General features: G+C 41.3%; 1 protein-coding gene across 3 annotated transcripts in view; it reads right to left on the reverse strand.

Moving 5' to 3' along the window:
* Positions 1 to 15,072, reverse strand: part of add3 (adducin 3) — a 131,634-nt gene that overhangs the window by 52,542 nt on the left and 64,020 nt on the right. For all 3 annotated transcript variants that reach the window (XM_033034001.1, XM_033033999.1, XM_033034000.1), the window contains exon 2: positions 2,411 to 2,632. In XM_033034001.1, the coding sequence (XP_032889892.1) occupies positions 2,411 to 2,605 (195 nt within the window). In that variant the 5' untranslated portion in view covers positions 2,606 to 2,632. The remainder of the gene's footprint in view (positions 1 to 2,410; positions 2,633 to 15,072) is intronic.

Here is a 15,072-nt window from a genome sequence, read left to right on the forward strand (position 1 = left end):
CATTTATGAAATGTATTGTGTCCAAGTAAGATTGTAAACATTAGACCCTGTTTTTATGTAGTTTTTGTTATTTTTTGTTGGGGTATGTGTGTGGGGGGGTGGGGGTGGTGTGGGGGGGGTTGGGGGTAACTTTTAAATCTCTCCCTGCACGGGAGACCCGACCTTTTATTTGTCGGGTCTCCGTTGTCGTTGGGGCTGCAACGAGGAGCGGCCTCCAACAGGAAAACCGGGGGCTCTGGTGCTGACTACTCACCTCACCGTCGCGGAGCTGGCCGAGTCCAGAGCGGGTGGAGCTGTGGTGGACGCTGCTGCGACCCGACCCCCGGAGATTCGGTGGCTGCAACTGCGGGTTTGGCGGGCGGCACCGGGAGCCCGCGGGTACCTGGAGGAAGACCGCTTTTCAGGGCTCCCGCAGCGGCGACTTCTCCCGCCCGAGTTGCGGGGTTGAAGAGCTCCTGGAGCGGGGCCTTACAGCACCGCCCCGCGCGGCTTGGAATGGCGGCGGGCTGCGAGCGCACGCCGGGGGCTCTAACACCAAGACCCGGTGTGCAACCTTGCATCACCCGACGTGGCTTAAATGGCTACGGGACAATTCGCCATCGCCCGCCGGGGGCTTTGACTTTGACTCTGACATCGGGGGGGGGGGGGGGAGTGCAGTGGAGAGGGAAGTTTTTTTGGCCTTCCATCACAGCAATGTGATGGATGTTTATGTAAAATATGTTGTGTCTTGGGTCTATTTGTTTGTAATGTATGGCTGCAGAAACGGCATTTCGTTTGGACCTCAAGGGGTCCAAATGACAATAAATTGAATTGAATTGAATTGAATTGAATTGAATTGAATTAGATTGATAGAAATATCTTTCTTCTTGGTATGGAAAGTGTGTTTTGTTTGTATGACTTGTGTGATCGTTGTATTATATATGTATCTTATATTTGCAGGAGTGATCTTTGATAATTGAGCCTACTGGGGTTTCGCTTTGTTGAAATAAAATCATTCTAAACAAAGTTAAACCACAGGCAAACAAAGGTTGTAAAATGAGGCCAGAGAAGGGGGGGGGGGGGGGGAGGATCATGTGATTGCTGTTGTAAATCACCAGAAGGACTCAGATGATTGGTTACTAGTTTGTCATACCCTCTATATCAGAAATGTCTAATACCTATATAAATGCCATGAGTTTGTATCAAAGTCACTAATTCTCTGGACCTGCCCCAGAGCTCTCAGCTCTGTGTTGGAAGGTTCAGAGACGAGTCTCAGCTGAATAAAGAATTGATTTCAACATCTACAAGCGTTTGAGTCAAGTTGACTTTTGATTGACAAAAGAACTCAGTTTAACACAGCTGCATACATAAACACGGGTCTCGCTCTTAAAACAGCAGCTACAATGTCACACATCAGCAGATATCGATGCAAGTCTGGAAACTGATCCATATTTATGTAGACAACGTAATATGGATAGACTCTTCAACAGTAGAGCACTTTTATTTTTGTGTGCTTATTAATGTATGATGATGCTTTTTAGAACATTACTGGACAAATTTAATTTGAGTGGTGTATCAGATATCTCAGAAAGCCTTCAGAGTACAATAAAAATGGTTATCTCAGGCAGTCTTCATGGTACAATAAAACATGGTTGCACGTGGTTGGCGCTAGACTAGCAGATTTTCTATTGGATATTATTTACATTAGTTCACCAAACATTTAATTCACTTAAGATGTCACTAAAATTATAATTGTTTAAAGGGAGTGCAGGAATCTGGGTCCCCGCGAGCCCATTCAAAAGGAGTACGGGTAATGCAAATGTACAGTAATTAATCAATTTACAAACACTCAGTTTAAGAATTTACTGTAACATTATTGACCGAGTTATGTTCCTTCAATTCTCAATTTTTATTTTGCTACATGTATATGAATTCGCTGACATATTTCTTTGAATTATACTCACAGGACTTTGTAGTATTTGAGATAGGCTCTCATCAAATGGGAAAGGCATAGAGTCCGTGACAATTAATGGATCCAAAATGTTGCACTATGGAGTTAAGTTGGAGACCAATAAGAGATCCAGGAGAAACATCTCAGATGGAATACAATGTAGAATCTGCTTTCTTGCAGTGTGGTGATACAAATAGAACGAGAGCAAGTAAAGGAAAGCTGGAGAAAGGCATGATGATGACGACAGGAATAAGATTCATTATAGAACAAATCTGGCACAATCTTATGCCACATGGTTATTTCCTGTACTACAAAAATAAGCAAAACAAAAGGCCAATTGAAAAATCAATACATCAATGTGAAAGCTCGCTTCTATTTTATAGAGATATTTTTAGGAAATGGCTGTTCGATGAGATATTAATTATACAATCAACAAATAGATTTTAAAAACACCATAACATTTCTTTGAATGATACTCACAGGGCTCTGCAGTATTTGAGAAACCCGCTTTCTCTGTTCCATCAGGTTGAAATCCTGTCTCAATTCTGGTGATCTGTTTCCTTCTTGGATATATTCAGGATCACCTTCATTGATGTGATCAAAGTAGCCCCCCTTATGAATTGCACTGGGTGGAGGAGGGGATGTTATCACTTCTTGGCTGGAATCACCACTCATGATTACTGCTGTCTACTGTCTGTGAATCTGCAATAAATAAAAAGTGGCTTATTAAATGCCATTGACCTGTAATTTACAATCAAAAGCAGTCCAAGACTTTAGAATAAACATTCACTCCAGACTGTCACTATTAGTGCTCTATAACAATACCATAGCAGTCTGATGCACATTAGCAGTCTAATGAAGAGTCGACCCAAAATGTCACCTATTCCTTTTCTCCAGAGATGCTGCCTAACCTGCTGAGTTACTCCAGCATTTTACATCTATCTTAAGTACCTTAATAACCTGGGCTACATTTTCATCAAGCTATCTGAACGACAGTAAGGAAAGAATCCTGCCAAAAAAGTAGCCCAATTTAATCCAAAATATGCCCATCTGCGCATGGCATGCTAAAGAACGCCAGATGTCAACATCTTAAACTGAAATGCAAGGATGAATGTATTTAAGAATAACAAATATATGTTGGCAAAAGCAGCTCTCACGTAGAATGACAGGACAGCACAGCGGTAGAGTTGCTGCCATACAGCACCAGAAACCCAGTTTCAATACTGACAATGGGTGCTTTTTGTATGAAGTTTGTTGTACATTCTCCCTGTGACCATGTGGGGTTTCTCCAGGTGCTCTACTTTCCTCCCCAATCCAAAGGCATGTAGGTTTGTAGGCCAATTGGCTTTGGTAAAATTGTCTCTACTATAGGATAGTGCTAATGTACAGGATGATCATTGGTTGGCACAAACTCTGGGCCAAGGCCTGTTTCCACACCTCATCTATAGAGTCTAAAGTCCAAAAGTAGCTTAATTCATGTATTTTCTTAAGAACTACAGTACTGTAAAATGATAATATAGTGGCCCATTATTATCAAATAGGGTACAAGGATACAAACTTGATCCACCACTTGATTGTGTTTTGGCGAGGTATCCAGAGAGGCAAAAGACATAGGATGTGACCTTGTTTTCCAAAATGCTGGTTTGCTGGTGATGCATAAATGATTTTTTTTTTTAAATAGGAACTGTAGCAGGCCCACATGCCAGATCCAACTTTTAATAAAATATGTTTAATCAAATTTGTTTTTCTGCATTAGTTTGGTATACCTGCAGTCCATTGACATCTGAAAATCTAGGTACGTTCAAGGTTTGGGCATGCACAATCTTTGAGTAAAATAAATTCAAAAATTTAGATCATGTAAAGCAATTTCTCATCTTGATTGTAAATAATCAAAAGTTTATCCTAAACAAAGACGCACTTTCCCATTCTGGTCTCTCAATTTCTGTCCTGTCACACCTTAATTTTATTACACTTCTCTTTTTAATAAAATTATTATCCCCATTCCACAATTTGAAAGAATTTTCCTCAAGGACAAGTTAATTTCTCCAAACCTTAATACACATCCTCAGTTAAGAGACAAAAGAGATCAATACTGAAGGTGGAGTTTCAAAGTGTTTTACAATTGTGCCAAGATTTCCACACACTTTTATTTTAACTTCCTTATAACCAAGGCAAACATTGCATTTAACTTCCTCGTTGCTTGCAGCATCTGCATTTTAACTTAGTGTGATGACCACAAGAATTCATAAAGAACTCTCAAAAGTCCCTCAGGATCTCAATATCACTGGAACACTCCTTACATATTGTTCCAAAGGAATAATTGTTCCTGTAGTCAGGATAAAGGCATTCTTATCAATGATACACCACATAAAAAGATTTTGTCAATGCATGATGAACCTTTATTCTCCTGGATGGTAGTTCTGGATCCTAAAAATCAGCAAGCTGGAAATGAAGCAGCATAATGCTTCTGAACTTAAAAAAAAAAAAAATGTATCCAATAGTTTGTGGTTCGAAGATAATTCATTTTTTAGGACAGAAATTGGTCCTTGACAAAGACCGAATCTTTTATGTGGAACAAAATGTTGCAAAGTTATTGTTTCGTGTTTTTTAATTAATAGACAAATACAACCATAAAACATGACTACGATGTATTTGCGCAGCAAAAGAAACTGGTACAAAATAATTTAAAATTATAAGAACTGCAGATGAAATAAAAGCAAAATGTTGAAGGGGGGGGAAAAAAAAGGCAATAACTTAACTGATAAGGCAATTACTGTAAAGCAGCAAATGAACGTTAATGCTTCAGGTCAGTGGATTTTGTTCTGCGTTTCCAATATCCAGGTTTTGTTTAATTCTATTGAAATCTGCAGCTAGGTTTTGTGTTTATATACAAAGTACAAATATTACCAATTAAGTGGTGTAGCATATAGATCATTTTACTGATATACATTCAAATAATTTTGCAAGTTTTAAAAGCTACTTTGTTGCATCACCCTGAACTCTTGAATTTCAACAACGCCCAGGAAGCTCAGCTGTTTAAAGCGTGTTGCCCATTCAAGATAACACAACTTTAGATTGAGTCTTTGATTCCACTGCCTTTCGAGGAACACATTTTCAGAATCTTTTAACATTTTTGAAGTAGTAGAAAGATTCTTATGAAGCAAGAGGATGAAATGCCGAAAGTATTGAGGGTCAGACAATTTTAATGAATGGCAGAGTAAACCCAAACAGTTCAGTTGCCTACACCAGCAACAAATGCACGTTTAACAGTTTGATGCATTAACTGACCAATATGCTGTAATCAATGGACAGTGTTCATTGGAGGCAGATCTCTAAATTGTTAGGTGCTGCTAGTATTGCCACACAAAATAAGACATGAAAGAAACTTCAGTCAATCCTCAAAAGACGAGTTTTATGCGTGTAAAATGTTCCCAATTTTTCTTGCAACATTAAATTGCTATCAATCAAGCAGGAAATGTTCTTAATCACAATCTAGAATATTGCCTCTTGCAGCCTGACAGCAAATTGGCAGCTCCCCAGTAAAGGAAGGGCACACCGTCTTTGTTCCGTCAGTGCAGCTTTATCAGCTACAGGGGTAACATGTTGCTTACAAGCTAACCCATGACTAAGAGGACACCGAGTGCAATGCTGAAACAATGCATTATTGCCTATGTCACAATTTGGATGAGAATTTGTTTGCCTGTACAGAAGCACATTAAAAAAGATGCTGCCAAAGGAAAAAACAGTGTCCTCCATAATGTTTGGCACAAAGGCCCATCATTTATTTATTTGCCTCTGTACTCCACAATTTGAGATTTGTAATAGAAAAAAAAAATCATATCTGGTTAAAGTGCACATTGTCAGATTTTATTAAAGGGTATTTTTATACATTTTGGTTTCACCAGGTTTATACATTTTATACAATTTCTATACATCATGTTTATACAATGTATTCTCTGGTGTGTTTAATTGCCTCCTTAATGCAGGTATAAGAGAGCTCTCAGCACCTAACTTTACCTCCAGTCTTCCCATCACCTTGGAAACTTTTATTGCTGTTTATCAACATGAGGCCAACATTGTGCCAATGAGAGAGGAGAGAAGGAACTGCCCAAGATCCAAAGCATACCACCTCATCTGTGAAACACAGTGTTGGAGGTGTTATGGCATGGACATGTATTGCTGCTGAAGGTACTGGCTCACTTATGTTCATTAATGATACAACTGCTGATGGTAGTGGCATATTGAATTCTGAAGTGTACAGACACATCCTATCTGCTCAAGTTCAAACAAATGCCTCAAAACTCATTGGCCAGCGGTTCATTCTACTGCAAGACAATAATCCCAAACATACTGCTAAAGCAATAAAGGCGTTTTTCCAAAGCTAAAAAATGGTGAATTCTCGAGTGGCCAAGTCAATCACCTGTTCTGAACCCAATTGAGCATGCCTTTTATATGGTGAAGAGAAAACTGAAGGGGACTAGCCCCCAAAACAAGCATAAGCTAAAGATGGCTGCAATACAGGCCTGGCAGAGCATCACCAGAGAAGACACCCAGCAACTGGTGATGTCCATGAATCGCAGACTTCAAGCAGTCATTACATGCAAAGAATATGCAACAAAATACTAAACATGGCTACTTTCATTTACATTACATTGCTGTGTCCCAAACATTATGGTGCCCTGAAATGGGGGGGCATGTATAAACACTGCTGTAATCACTACATGGTGAAACCAAAATGTACAAAAATGGCCTTTATTAAACCTGACAATGTGCACTTTATCCACATGTGATTTTTTTTCTATTACAAATCTCAAATTGTGGAGTACAGAGGCAAATAAACAAATAATGGGTCTTTGTCCCAAGCATTATGGAGGGCACTGTAATTGTATCCCTCCTCCAGTGTTCTGACCAATCTTCCCCCTTCAACTAGATAAATAACTGGATGTGCAAAATAAATGCCCCTGTTGCCTTCCAGTAAAATAATAATTCTATTTAAAGCCTTTATCTTTGTGATGCTGTGGCAATCTATAAATAAAAGCATGTTCTGCAAGCTCCAAATAATTATTCTCCAACAGGATGTGAAAACAAAACAGATACTAATTATAATCATGCGACTGTAGAGTAAATTCAGCACATTTTTTTAAAAAAAGGTCATAAACAGAATTCATCTTTTGGTTTGTGCTTATTAAGATGAATAATATTCTATATGTTCTTTGCCTTCCTTTAGCCCTCTGGCATATTAAAGATTAATTTCACTTTAAAAAATTTTAATTCCACCTTCTGACTTTAGAAATCTTCTACATTGCCAATAATGGTCTCTTTCAATGTTAAAACTCAATTTTCTTCATTTACTACACCGTCTAATATTTTCATTATTGATGTCAAGAATGTTTGTAACATGCACTGAATATGAACAGGAACAATGAAACTCTTACCTCCTGCAGCTTTACAGGAACATTAGATGCAACAATAATAAAAAGTACAATAAATTCAGTTATTCTAAGTAAATTAGACCACTATAGTACAAAACCCAAAGTAGATCAATCATAGTAGTGCATAGTTCATAGTGGTTCGATGTTTACGTAGAGCTATAATACATAGAATACTGAACATAGAACATGCAGCAAAGGAATGGTACCTTCAGCCCACAATTTTTGTGCCGAACATGATATTTGTCTGTGCATGATCCATATCCCTCTATTACGTGCACTTACATGTGCTTATCCGACATCCTCTTAAATGCCACCATCAAATATGCCTCCACCACTACCCTTAGCAGTGCATTCCAGCCCCCCACCTCTCAGTGTAAATCTCCATTAAACTTTCCTCTTCTCACCATACAGCTATGCCCTCCAAGAGACAAGAGACATTTATTTGTCACATGTACCAATTGGTACAGTGAAATGTGCGGTCACCATACGAATAAAAAAGAGCACAGAACACGATAGTCTTTAACATAGACAACCCCACAAGTTCAGTCATGGCAGCCCGATGTTCAGGCCCGCTCGCCGGATGATGGAACTCCGACATCGGAACAGGAGAACATTCTCAGCGGCTTGCACTTCCGAATCGGCCACTTCCTACCGGAGACCGCGGCTCCCGAAGTCCACAGGCCGAGCTAGGCGGAGATTCACGCTGGCGGCTCTCGGCAAAGGGATCCCAGGACTCCGCAATGTTGAAGTCAACGCCGCCCGCGCTAGAAGCTCTGCAAACCACAGCTCCGCGATGTTGAAACAGCAGGCCCAACACTCCGGAGCTTCAAACGGCGATCCAGGTAAGGTAGTGAATCTAGTGCTGTACCGCTGTTGAAGCTTTGGTCCGGTCCCCGGCAGGAAAGGCCGCGCCAATCTAGTTGGTAGGCCGCGAGGGGGGGGGAGGGGGGTGGGGGGGTGCGTGTAGATGCGACTGAGAAACGATTTCCCCCTTACCCTACCCCCCTCCCCCACATAGAAATACTTTAAAAATCCTCCAAAACGTACTTTTTAAACAAACTAAAAAAATGTAAAAGATAGAAAAACAGACTGTAGGCAGAGGCTGCCATCAATGCAATGCCCCTAGTGTTGGACATTTCCACTGGAAAAAAGGTTCTATGCCAGGTTCTGACAGTCTACCCCATCTATCCTACCCTATCTGTGACGAGAGGTTCAAGGACCTGATGGTTGATCAGGTTGATGGAAGCTGTTACTGAACCTGGAGGTAACTGTTCTGAGAGCTCCTGAAGCATCTTCCTAATGGGAGCAGCGAGATGAGAGAGTGGCTAAGGTACTATGGATCTCTATATTGGCTGGCTTCTTGAGGCAGCGTGTGGAAAAAACAAACAATGTTTAATGTTTTTCCATTCAAAAATGTCTTCAGCATTTATTTTTAAACTTGTAAGGGAGGCAAAAAAGAAATCAACCATCAAAAAGTTAAGGAATATGATAGTTTTGGTATTGCACCTTTTTAAAAAAATGATCCATCATCTGGGGATCGAGCCATACTGTGTCACTATCACTCAAGTTGCACAAACACAGGCAGTATTTCTTCAACTTTGTCATAGGCAATGAGATCCTTGATTTTTAAAGTATTAGCTTAGTTTTTTTAAAATATAAAAACAAAAATCAGCATCTTCCTCCCAGCAACAAGAATCGGATTAGAAACGATTGAGATTTCCTTAAAGATTAGAAATATTCAAGAATCTCACTTTACATTTTCCTACACTGCCAGCAAAAGTCTACATCTAAAAATGATCACGTACATGTCTCACACTATTTCCTGCATGAAGTATTCAAATGTTGGTACACAAATGCAAGATGCAGTCTTTTGATAAAAACAACCAGACTAGAATAAAATACAAGTCATTGATATTGGTTTATTAGTGATACAGGTACTGGGAAAGTGAAACATTTTGTTTTGTGTACAAACTTGGCACAAGTACGAGTACATCAGGTAGTGCAAAAGAAAATAAATAAACTTGAGTGCGGAATATAGCAATAGGGTGTAAAGTGTGAGGGGCGACAATAAAGGATATTTGAAGACCCAGAATTAATCCCTAGCATTTGCAAAACAAACTTGATGCATTCCAATGTTTTCTACAGTACACCTGTAGAAATTAAGAGCCCTTGAGGACATGCCAAATGTCCCTAGTCTTTTGAAGAAATAGAGTCGTGGATCAGTGTCAATGTGGTTGGACCAGGTCAAATTGTTGGTGAGATTGATACTTAGAAATTTGAAGCTCTGAACCTTCTCCACCTTAGTACCATCGACACCAAATCAAACGTGCACTTCGCCCTGCTAACCAATATCGAATGTTAGCTCCTTCAATATTGAGGGAGAGGATGTTGGCTTCATGGCATGCTACTTAGCTGCCAATATCCTTCCTATATCCCCCCCCCCCCCCCAGTCCTCAAGTATGGACCAGTCCACCAACACAGTTGAGCACAGTTGAGATGTTGTCCGGTTCTTGCTGTAAAATCACGTGTACATCAGGATACATTAACCACATTATATTATGGCAAAGTAATGTTCCAATTACATAACATTACATAGTGCACACAGCACTATCTCCATCGTGCGCTGGACAAAGGAGCTCTTAATTTGTGCATTGGTATAGCATGTTGGATAAAGGAATATTCTTATATGTCAACACAATTAGAATTTTGTTCAAAAGCATTTCTGTTTCGGTTTAGGTTTATTATTGTCACATGTACCAAGGTACAGTGAGAAGCATTGTTTTTCATGCTATCCAATCAGTTAATAGCATCTTCTATCTTTTATCTATATCTATCTTCTTCTTCCATACTATTACTAAGACTCTCATCTTGTCCTCTTCCGGTTTGCGTTTTTTTTTAAATTTGCACAAAAAATTTGCGCTAGGATTTTCCCGCCATCTTACGCACCATTCTCTGCTCCAAGCGCACAAGTTTTGTTCCGATCAGTTGAATATTACAAAAGTTATGAAGGTTTAAAAAAATCGTGAGATCAGAAGATTTGTCTTCTCGTCAGTCACCATGAAGGTAACGCCCCTTCCGGCACCCGCTGCCAAGAGAGTAAAAACCCGGAGGCGGGGCTGAGTCCGCAAGCTGTGCTGAATGAGCCCGCAAGAGCCGGGGAAGCCGCTGTGCGGAGCCAGGGAAGCCGCTGTGCGGAATCGGGAGGTGCTGTGTGGTTCCGCGACCGGTGGCTGCTGAGTGTAGTCCTCCCCCCCCCCACGCATAATCCCCTCCCCCCCACACACAAACAATCCCCCTTTCCCCCCACATTCCCACTCCTGTTCAGTATTTGAAACATTATATTTATATATTGCAATCTATTAGCAGATATAATTCCTGGGTGAAAATCTCATTTCAGCAAACTAAAACGTGAAAGGATAATTCAAGTTTGTTAAGTGTTTTTTTTTAATGAGTGTGTGCAGAAGCCACCTCACGTTTTTGTGGTGATGTACAAGATCAATAGGTTGTGACTGATTTGCTACGACTTGGGTGTGATCTTATAACTGAATTAGCAATTTGTTACTGTCTTAGATGGCCTGTTTGCCTCGGGGCACAGAATTAACAACACTAGGAGATTATTCACACTGTACAATGTATAATAACAAGTAGTTATTGAGATTTAACAAACTAATTCAGGTACAGGTGCACAACCTTTTATCCGAAAGCCTTGGGACCAGACACTTTTCGTAATTCGGAATTTGTCGGCCTTCGGAATGGAAATTTTTTTGCGTAGATTTTAATGGCTGGCTCAGTGGTAGAGTGCTCGGCACATATCCGCAAGGTCGCGAGTTTGCGCCTTGATCCCGTCAGTTCCTCGGTCGCGAGCTTGAGTCTTCAATGTATTTTTTCTTGCAGAATAAATGTCTGTATGAAATGCAGTGTGTTGAATGAATTCCTGAATTTGTAAATGTGACCGCAGCATTGAATCACCTCTCGCACTCATGTCACCCTAGCGGGGCTACATGCCCTTAGGCGGCCTAAGGCGACATTTTCACACTCTTATATCCGTGTGCAGCAGAGGCGACGTGCGTTTGGCGCCAAACGTGAGCTTTGGCGTGCCATGTTTAGCGCCAAACATGAGCTTTGGTGAGCTTTGGTGTGCAGACGACATCCTGGAAAAAATGTCCGGTTTCTTCCAGGTAGGCGATATACCCTCCCGGGCAATATACCCTCCACTTCTCTTTTATGAAGGGGATTTAGTTCCCCTTTCTTCCAGGACCGACCGGAGGTTCCGCTGTCACCTCTGCGGGCCACCCTCGGTGAACGCTCACTCAACTTTGTCTTGGGATTCCTACTCTCCCGCGCAATGTACCCTCACCTTCTCTTTTATGAATGGGGACTTAGTTCCCCTTTCTTCGAGGACCGACCGGAGGTTCCGCTGTCACCTCTGCGGGCCGCCCTCGGTGAACGTCCTGTCTCCCTGTCCCTGGGATAGTAGGGGGCGATCAAACAGCACAATACCCCCCTCCCCCTCCAACTCCAGAGGAATCCGCTCCCCGATGGGCCGCTATGGCGACAAGTGGCAGTTCGCCCACAGCCTGAGCTGCGCCCCCCCCAAGAACAAGACGTACCTGGAGCGGGGCTGGGCTGGAGTTGCTGATCTGGGATCTCCGTGCTTGCAGTGGGCCTGGGGGTCGGTGTCCCGATGAGGGGGCACAGCTCGGGCTGTGGGCGAACTGCCACTTGTCGCCGCAGCGGCCCATCGGGGAACGGCTTCTGGTGGTCCTGACGTCTCCGGCCAGTTTGCAGTTTTCCTCTGGAGTTGGAATGGGGCTGGGCTGCTGCTGGCTGTGGGTCTCTGGGATCTCCGTGCTTGCAGTGGGCCTGGGGGTCGGTGTCCCGTTGGTCCTGACGTCTCCGGTGACTGGCACTGACCTGTTGGCATTGCCGACGTGAAGACAGTGCAAAGCCCCCGCGCCGGTGAAATGGGCGGGGAGCTGGAGAGGGGAGGGAAGGGGTCACACACATGGCCGGGAAGCAGAGGGGTGTAGGTGGGGTGAAACTGAAGGGAGCGACAATCTGCTGCTGCCTGCCTGCTGAGTTAAAACGTTCCCACGCAAGACTCACGATACACTATGTATCGTGAGTCTACCGTGGGAACTTTTTAACTCTGCGGGCAGGCAGCAGCAAATTGTCAATTATTAACCCTCCCGCGCAATATACCCTCACCTTCTCTTTTATGAATGGGGATTTAGTTCCCCTTTCTTCGAGGACCGACCAGAGGTTCCGCTGTCACCTCTGCGGGCCGCCCTCGGTGAACGTTTTCAAGGACCTTTCTTCAAGGACCGAAAAAATGTCCGTTATTCGGAGGTTTTCGTTATTTGGATCTTCGGATAAAAGGTTGTGCACCTGTATAATAATAACCTACAGGTTTTCAGTCATTGTTCTGCTGCTCGACCCAAATTACCAGATTTATCAGAGTTAATTTCATATCTCATTGTTAAATACTATAATCGTTAGATTGAGTATGTTAAATACAACATATGAAAACAAGTCATTCTAGTCTGTTGGACCCTGCAACAAATTTTTGTCCAACTTGGAACATGGATTCAAACATTACTTTTGGAAGGGAACATTAAGTCCAAGCTAATGCTGGCATACATAGGAATGTTGCACTGCTGTACCTCATACTTTACAAGTGAGATGTTAAACTGAGAACCTGTTTGTTTAACATATTAAAAAATTTGGATAGCACAATTTCATAAAGGAGAAAATTATTTATATTCTCAAAGAAAGACAAAGTGCAGGAGAACACGGATAGGCGACGTTTCAGGTCAAGACCATTCTTAATGATCCTTATTTCGACATTTATTTTTCAATGCCATGACACTTATTTCTCACTTAATAAGTATCGCCAATACAGCAGATTTACTGATCATCCATTGTGTGGCCATTGCAACGTAATTTGTACGCAAGGCTGTATTTTTAAAAATTTGTTGAGAAGCTCCATCCAATTGTAAAAAAGCTCAAACATAAGAGTTCATTTAATCATTTACCTTCTGAAACTAGCCCGATATTCTGCTAACATCTTTGTATTTTGAAACTACCAGAATCAAATAGCCGGGGAACTTGCTTTCTTACAATATCAAACTATGTCTAGGTTTACAGAGTAACAGTAAAGGAATGGCGTGCAGTGCCCATCAACGTAGTGCACTACATTGTGCTGAATATGGTGAACAAGAGAAGATCATTCTTAACAATTTATTTAATTTAGTTTAATCGCATTGTTTTCATTTGCAATAGGAAATAAGTAGACAGGCTACTTGCCAGGTAGTTAGATAAAATCAGGTAGAACTGGTTAGCCAAGGTCAGCTGACACCATTGGCGAGGGGATTTTAACACCTGGGAATAACAACTCTTTGGCTCTGCACAATATTGTTTTGGCAGCATGTGGAATGTCTATACAGTGAGAACTTCAGTACAATAAAGGCAATGCTGTAGATTTAATGAAAATTAAATGAGTAAATCGGGTGAATTACAATTAAGGTATGTATAACAGAGCAAGTAAGATGCTGCAACTGTAGAATGTGTTTATGTTCATTATTGTCACGTGTACTGTTTCACAGTGAAAAGCTTTATTTCGCATGCTATCTAAACATTTAGATATATACATAAATTCAATCAAGCAGACTCAAGTACAATAGATAGATCAAACGGGAAAGATGCAGAGTGCAGAATATAGTTCTCAACCATTTTTACACCACTGAAACTCATTTGAGCATGTACTCTATCATGCTTCCTGAGGTCAATAACTTGCTTCTGAACATGAATACAAACCATTATGATCAATGGTAATCATATCCAAAAAGACTGCAGCTTGAGGCATGCAGTTGAGCTGGAGTCCAAAATTAAGAAAGTGATGCAAGAGAAAAGGGAAAACATTACCAGGAGACAGACACACCTCTTAGATTAAGTACTGCAGAATCACGTTAGTTATGACTATGAGGGACAGGATAGCATGACTAGACCCAGAATGGTATGGGAATAGACCTGGAGCAGCTTCCGCCTTTGCCCTTCTCCATCAGATATAGTGTGTAGGGACAGCAACGATTGCAGGGAGGATAAGAAATTTAATCACAGTATCATGGTATTAGAGTGGGTGGCAGACATTCAAACTGAGGGAGTGAAAAGGAATGTAATATTTACAAGGGACATTTTAGTTTGGAGAATCAAGACTGTTCTTTGCAGCCACATGTTTAAATCCCACAGGCAGTCAGGGTTAAAGATGTCTCTTTGGGGTCAGATAGGAACTTGAAATTCAAATTAGAGCGAACTACAAAGGTAGTTCCCAGCTATAATCAACTTGATATGGGAGAGCTCAAAAGGGAGTGAGGCAGCAACTTTCGCTCTCTGTTGAAGAATTTTCTGGACATTCATTGTCACTAGTCTAAATCATAGAATGTCTTTAGATTTTAGAGAAAAAGCTCAGAAACAGGCCACCGAATCCATGCCGACCAGCGACCCCCCCCCCCCCTGCATTAGCACTATCCTACACATTAGTCAAGTCAAGTCAAGAGTTTTATTGTCATGTGTCCCAGATAGGACAATGAAATTCTTACTTGCTGCAGCACAACAGAATATGTAAACATAATACAAAACGGAAGATAAAAGTTCAGTGTGCCTATAACTATATATATATACAATAAATAAACAGATATAGTGCAATAATAA

This window comes from Amblyraja radiata, chromosome 15 (assembly GCF_010909765.2).
Source record: "Amblyraja radiata isolate CabotCenter1 chromosome 15, sAmbRad1.1.pri, whole genome shotgun sequence".
NCBI lineage: Eukaryota > Metazoa > Chordata > Chondrichthyes > Rajiformes > Rajidae > Amblyraja > Amblyraja radiata.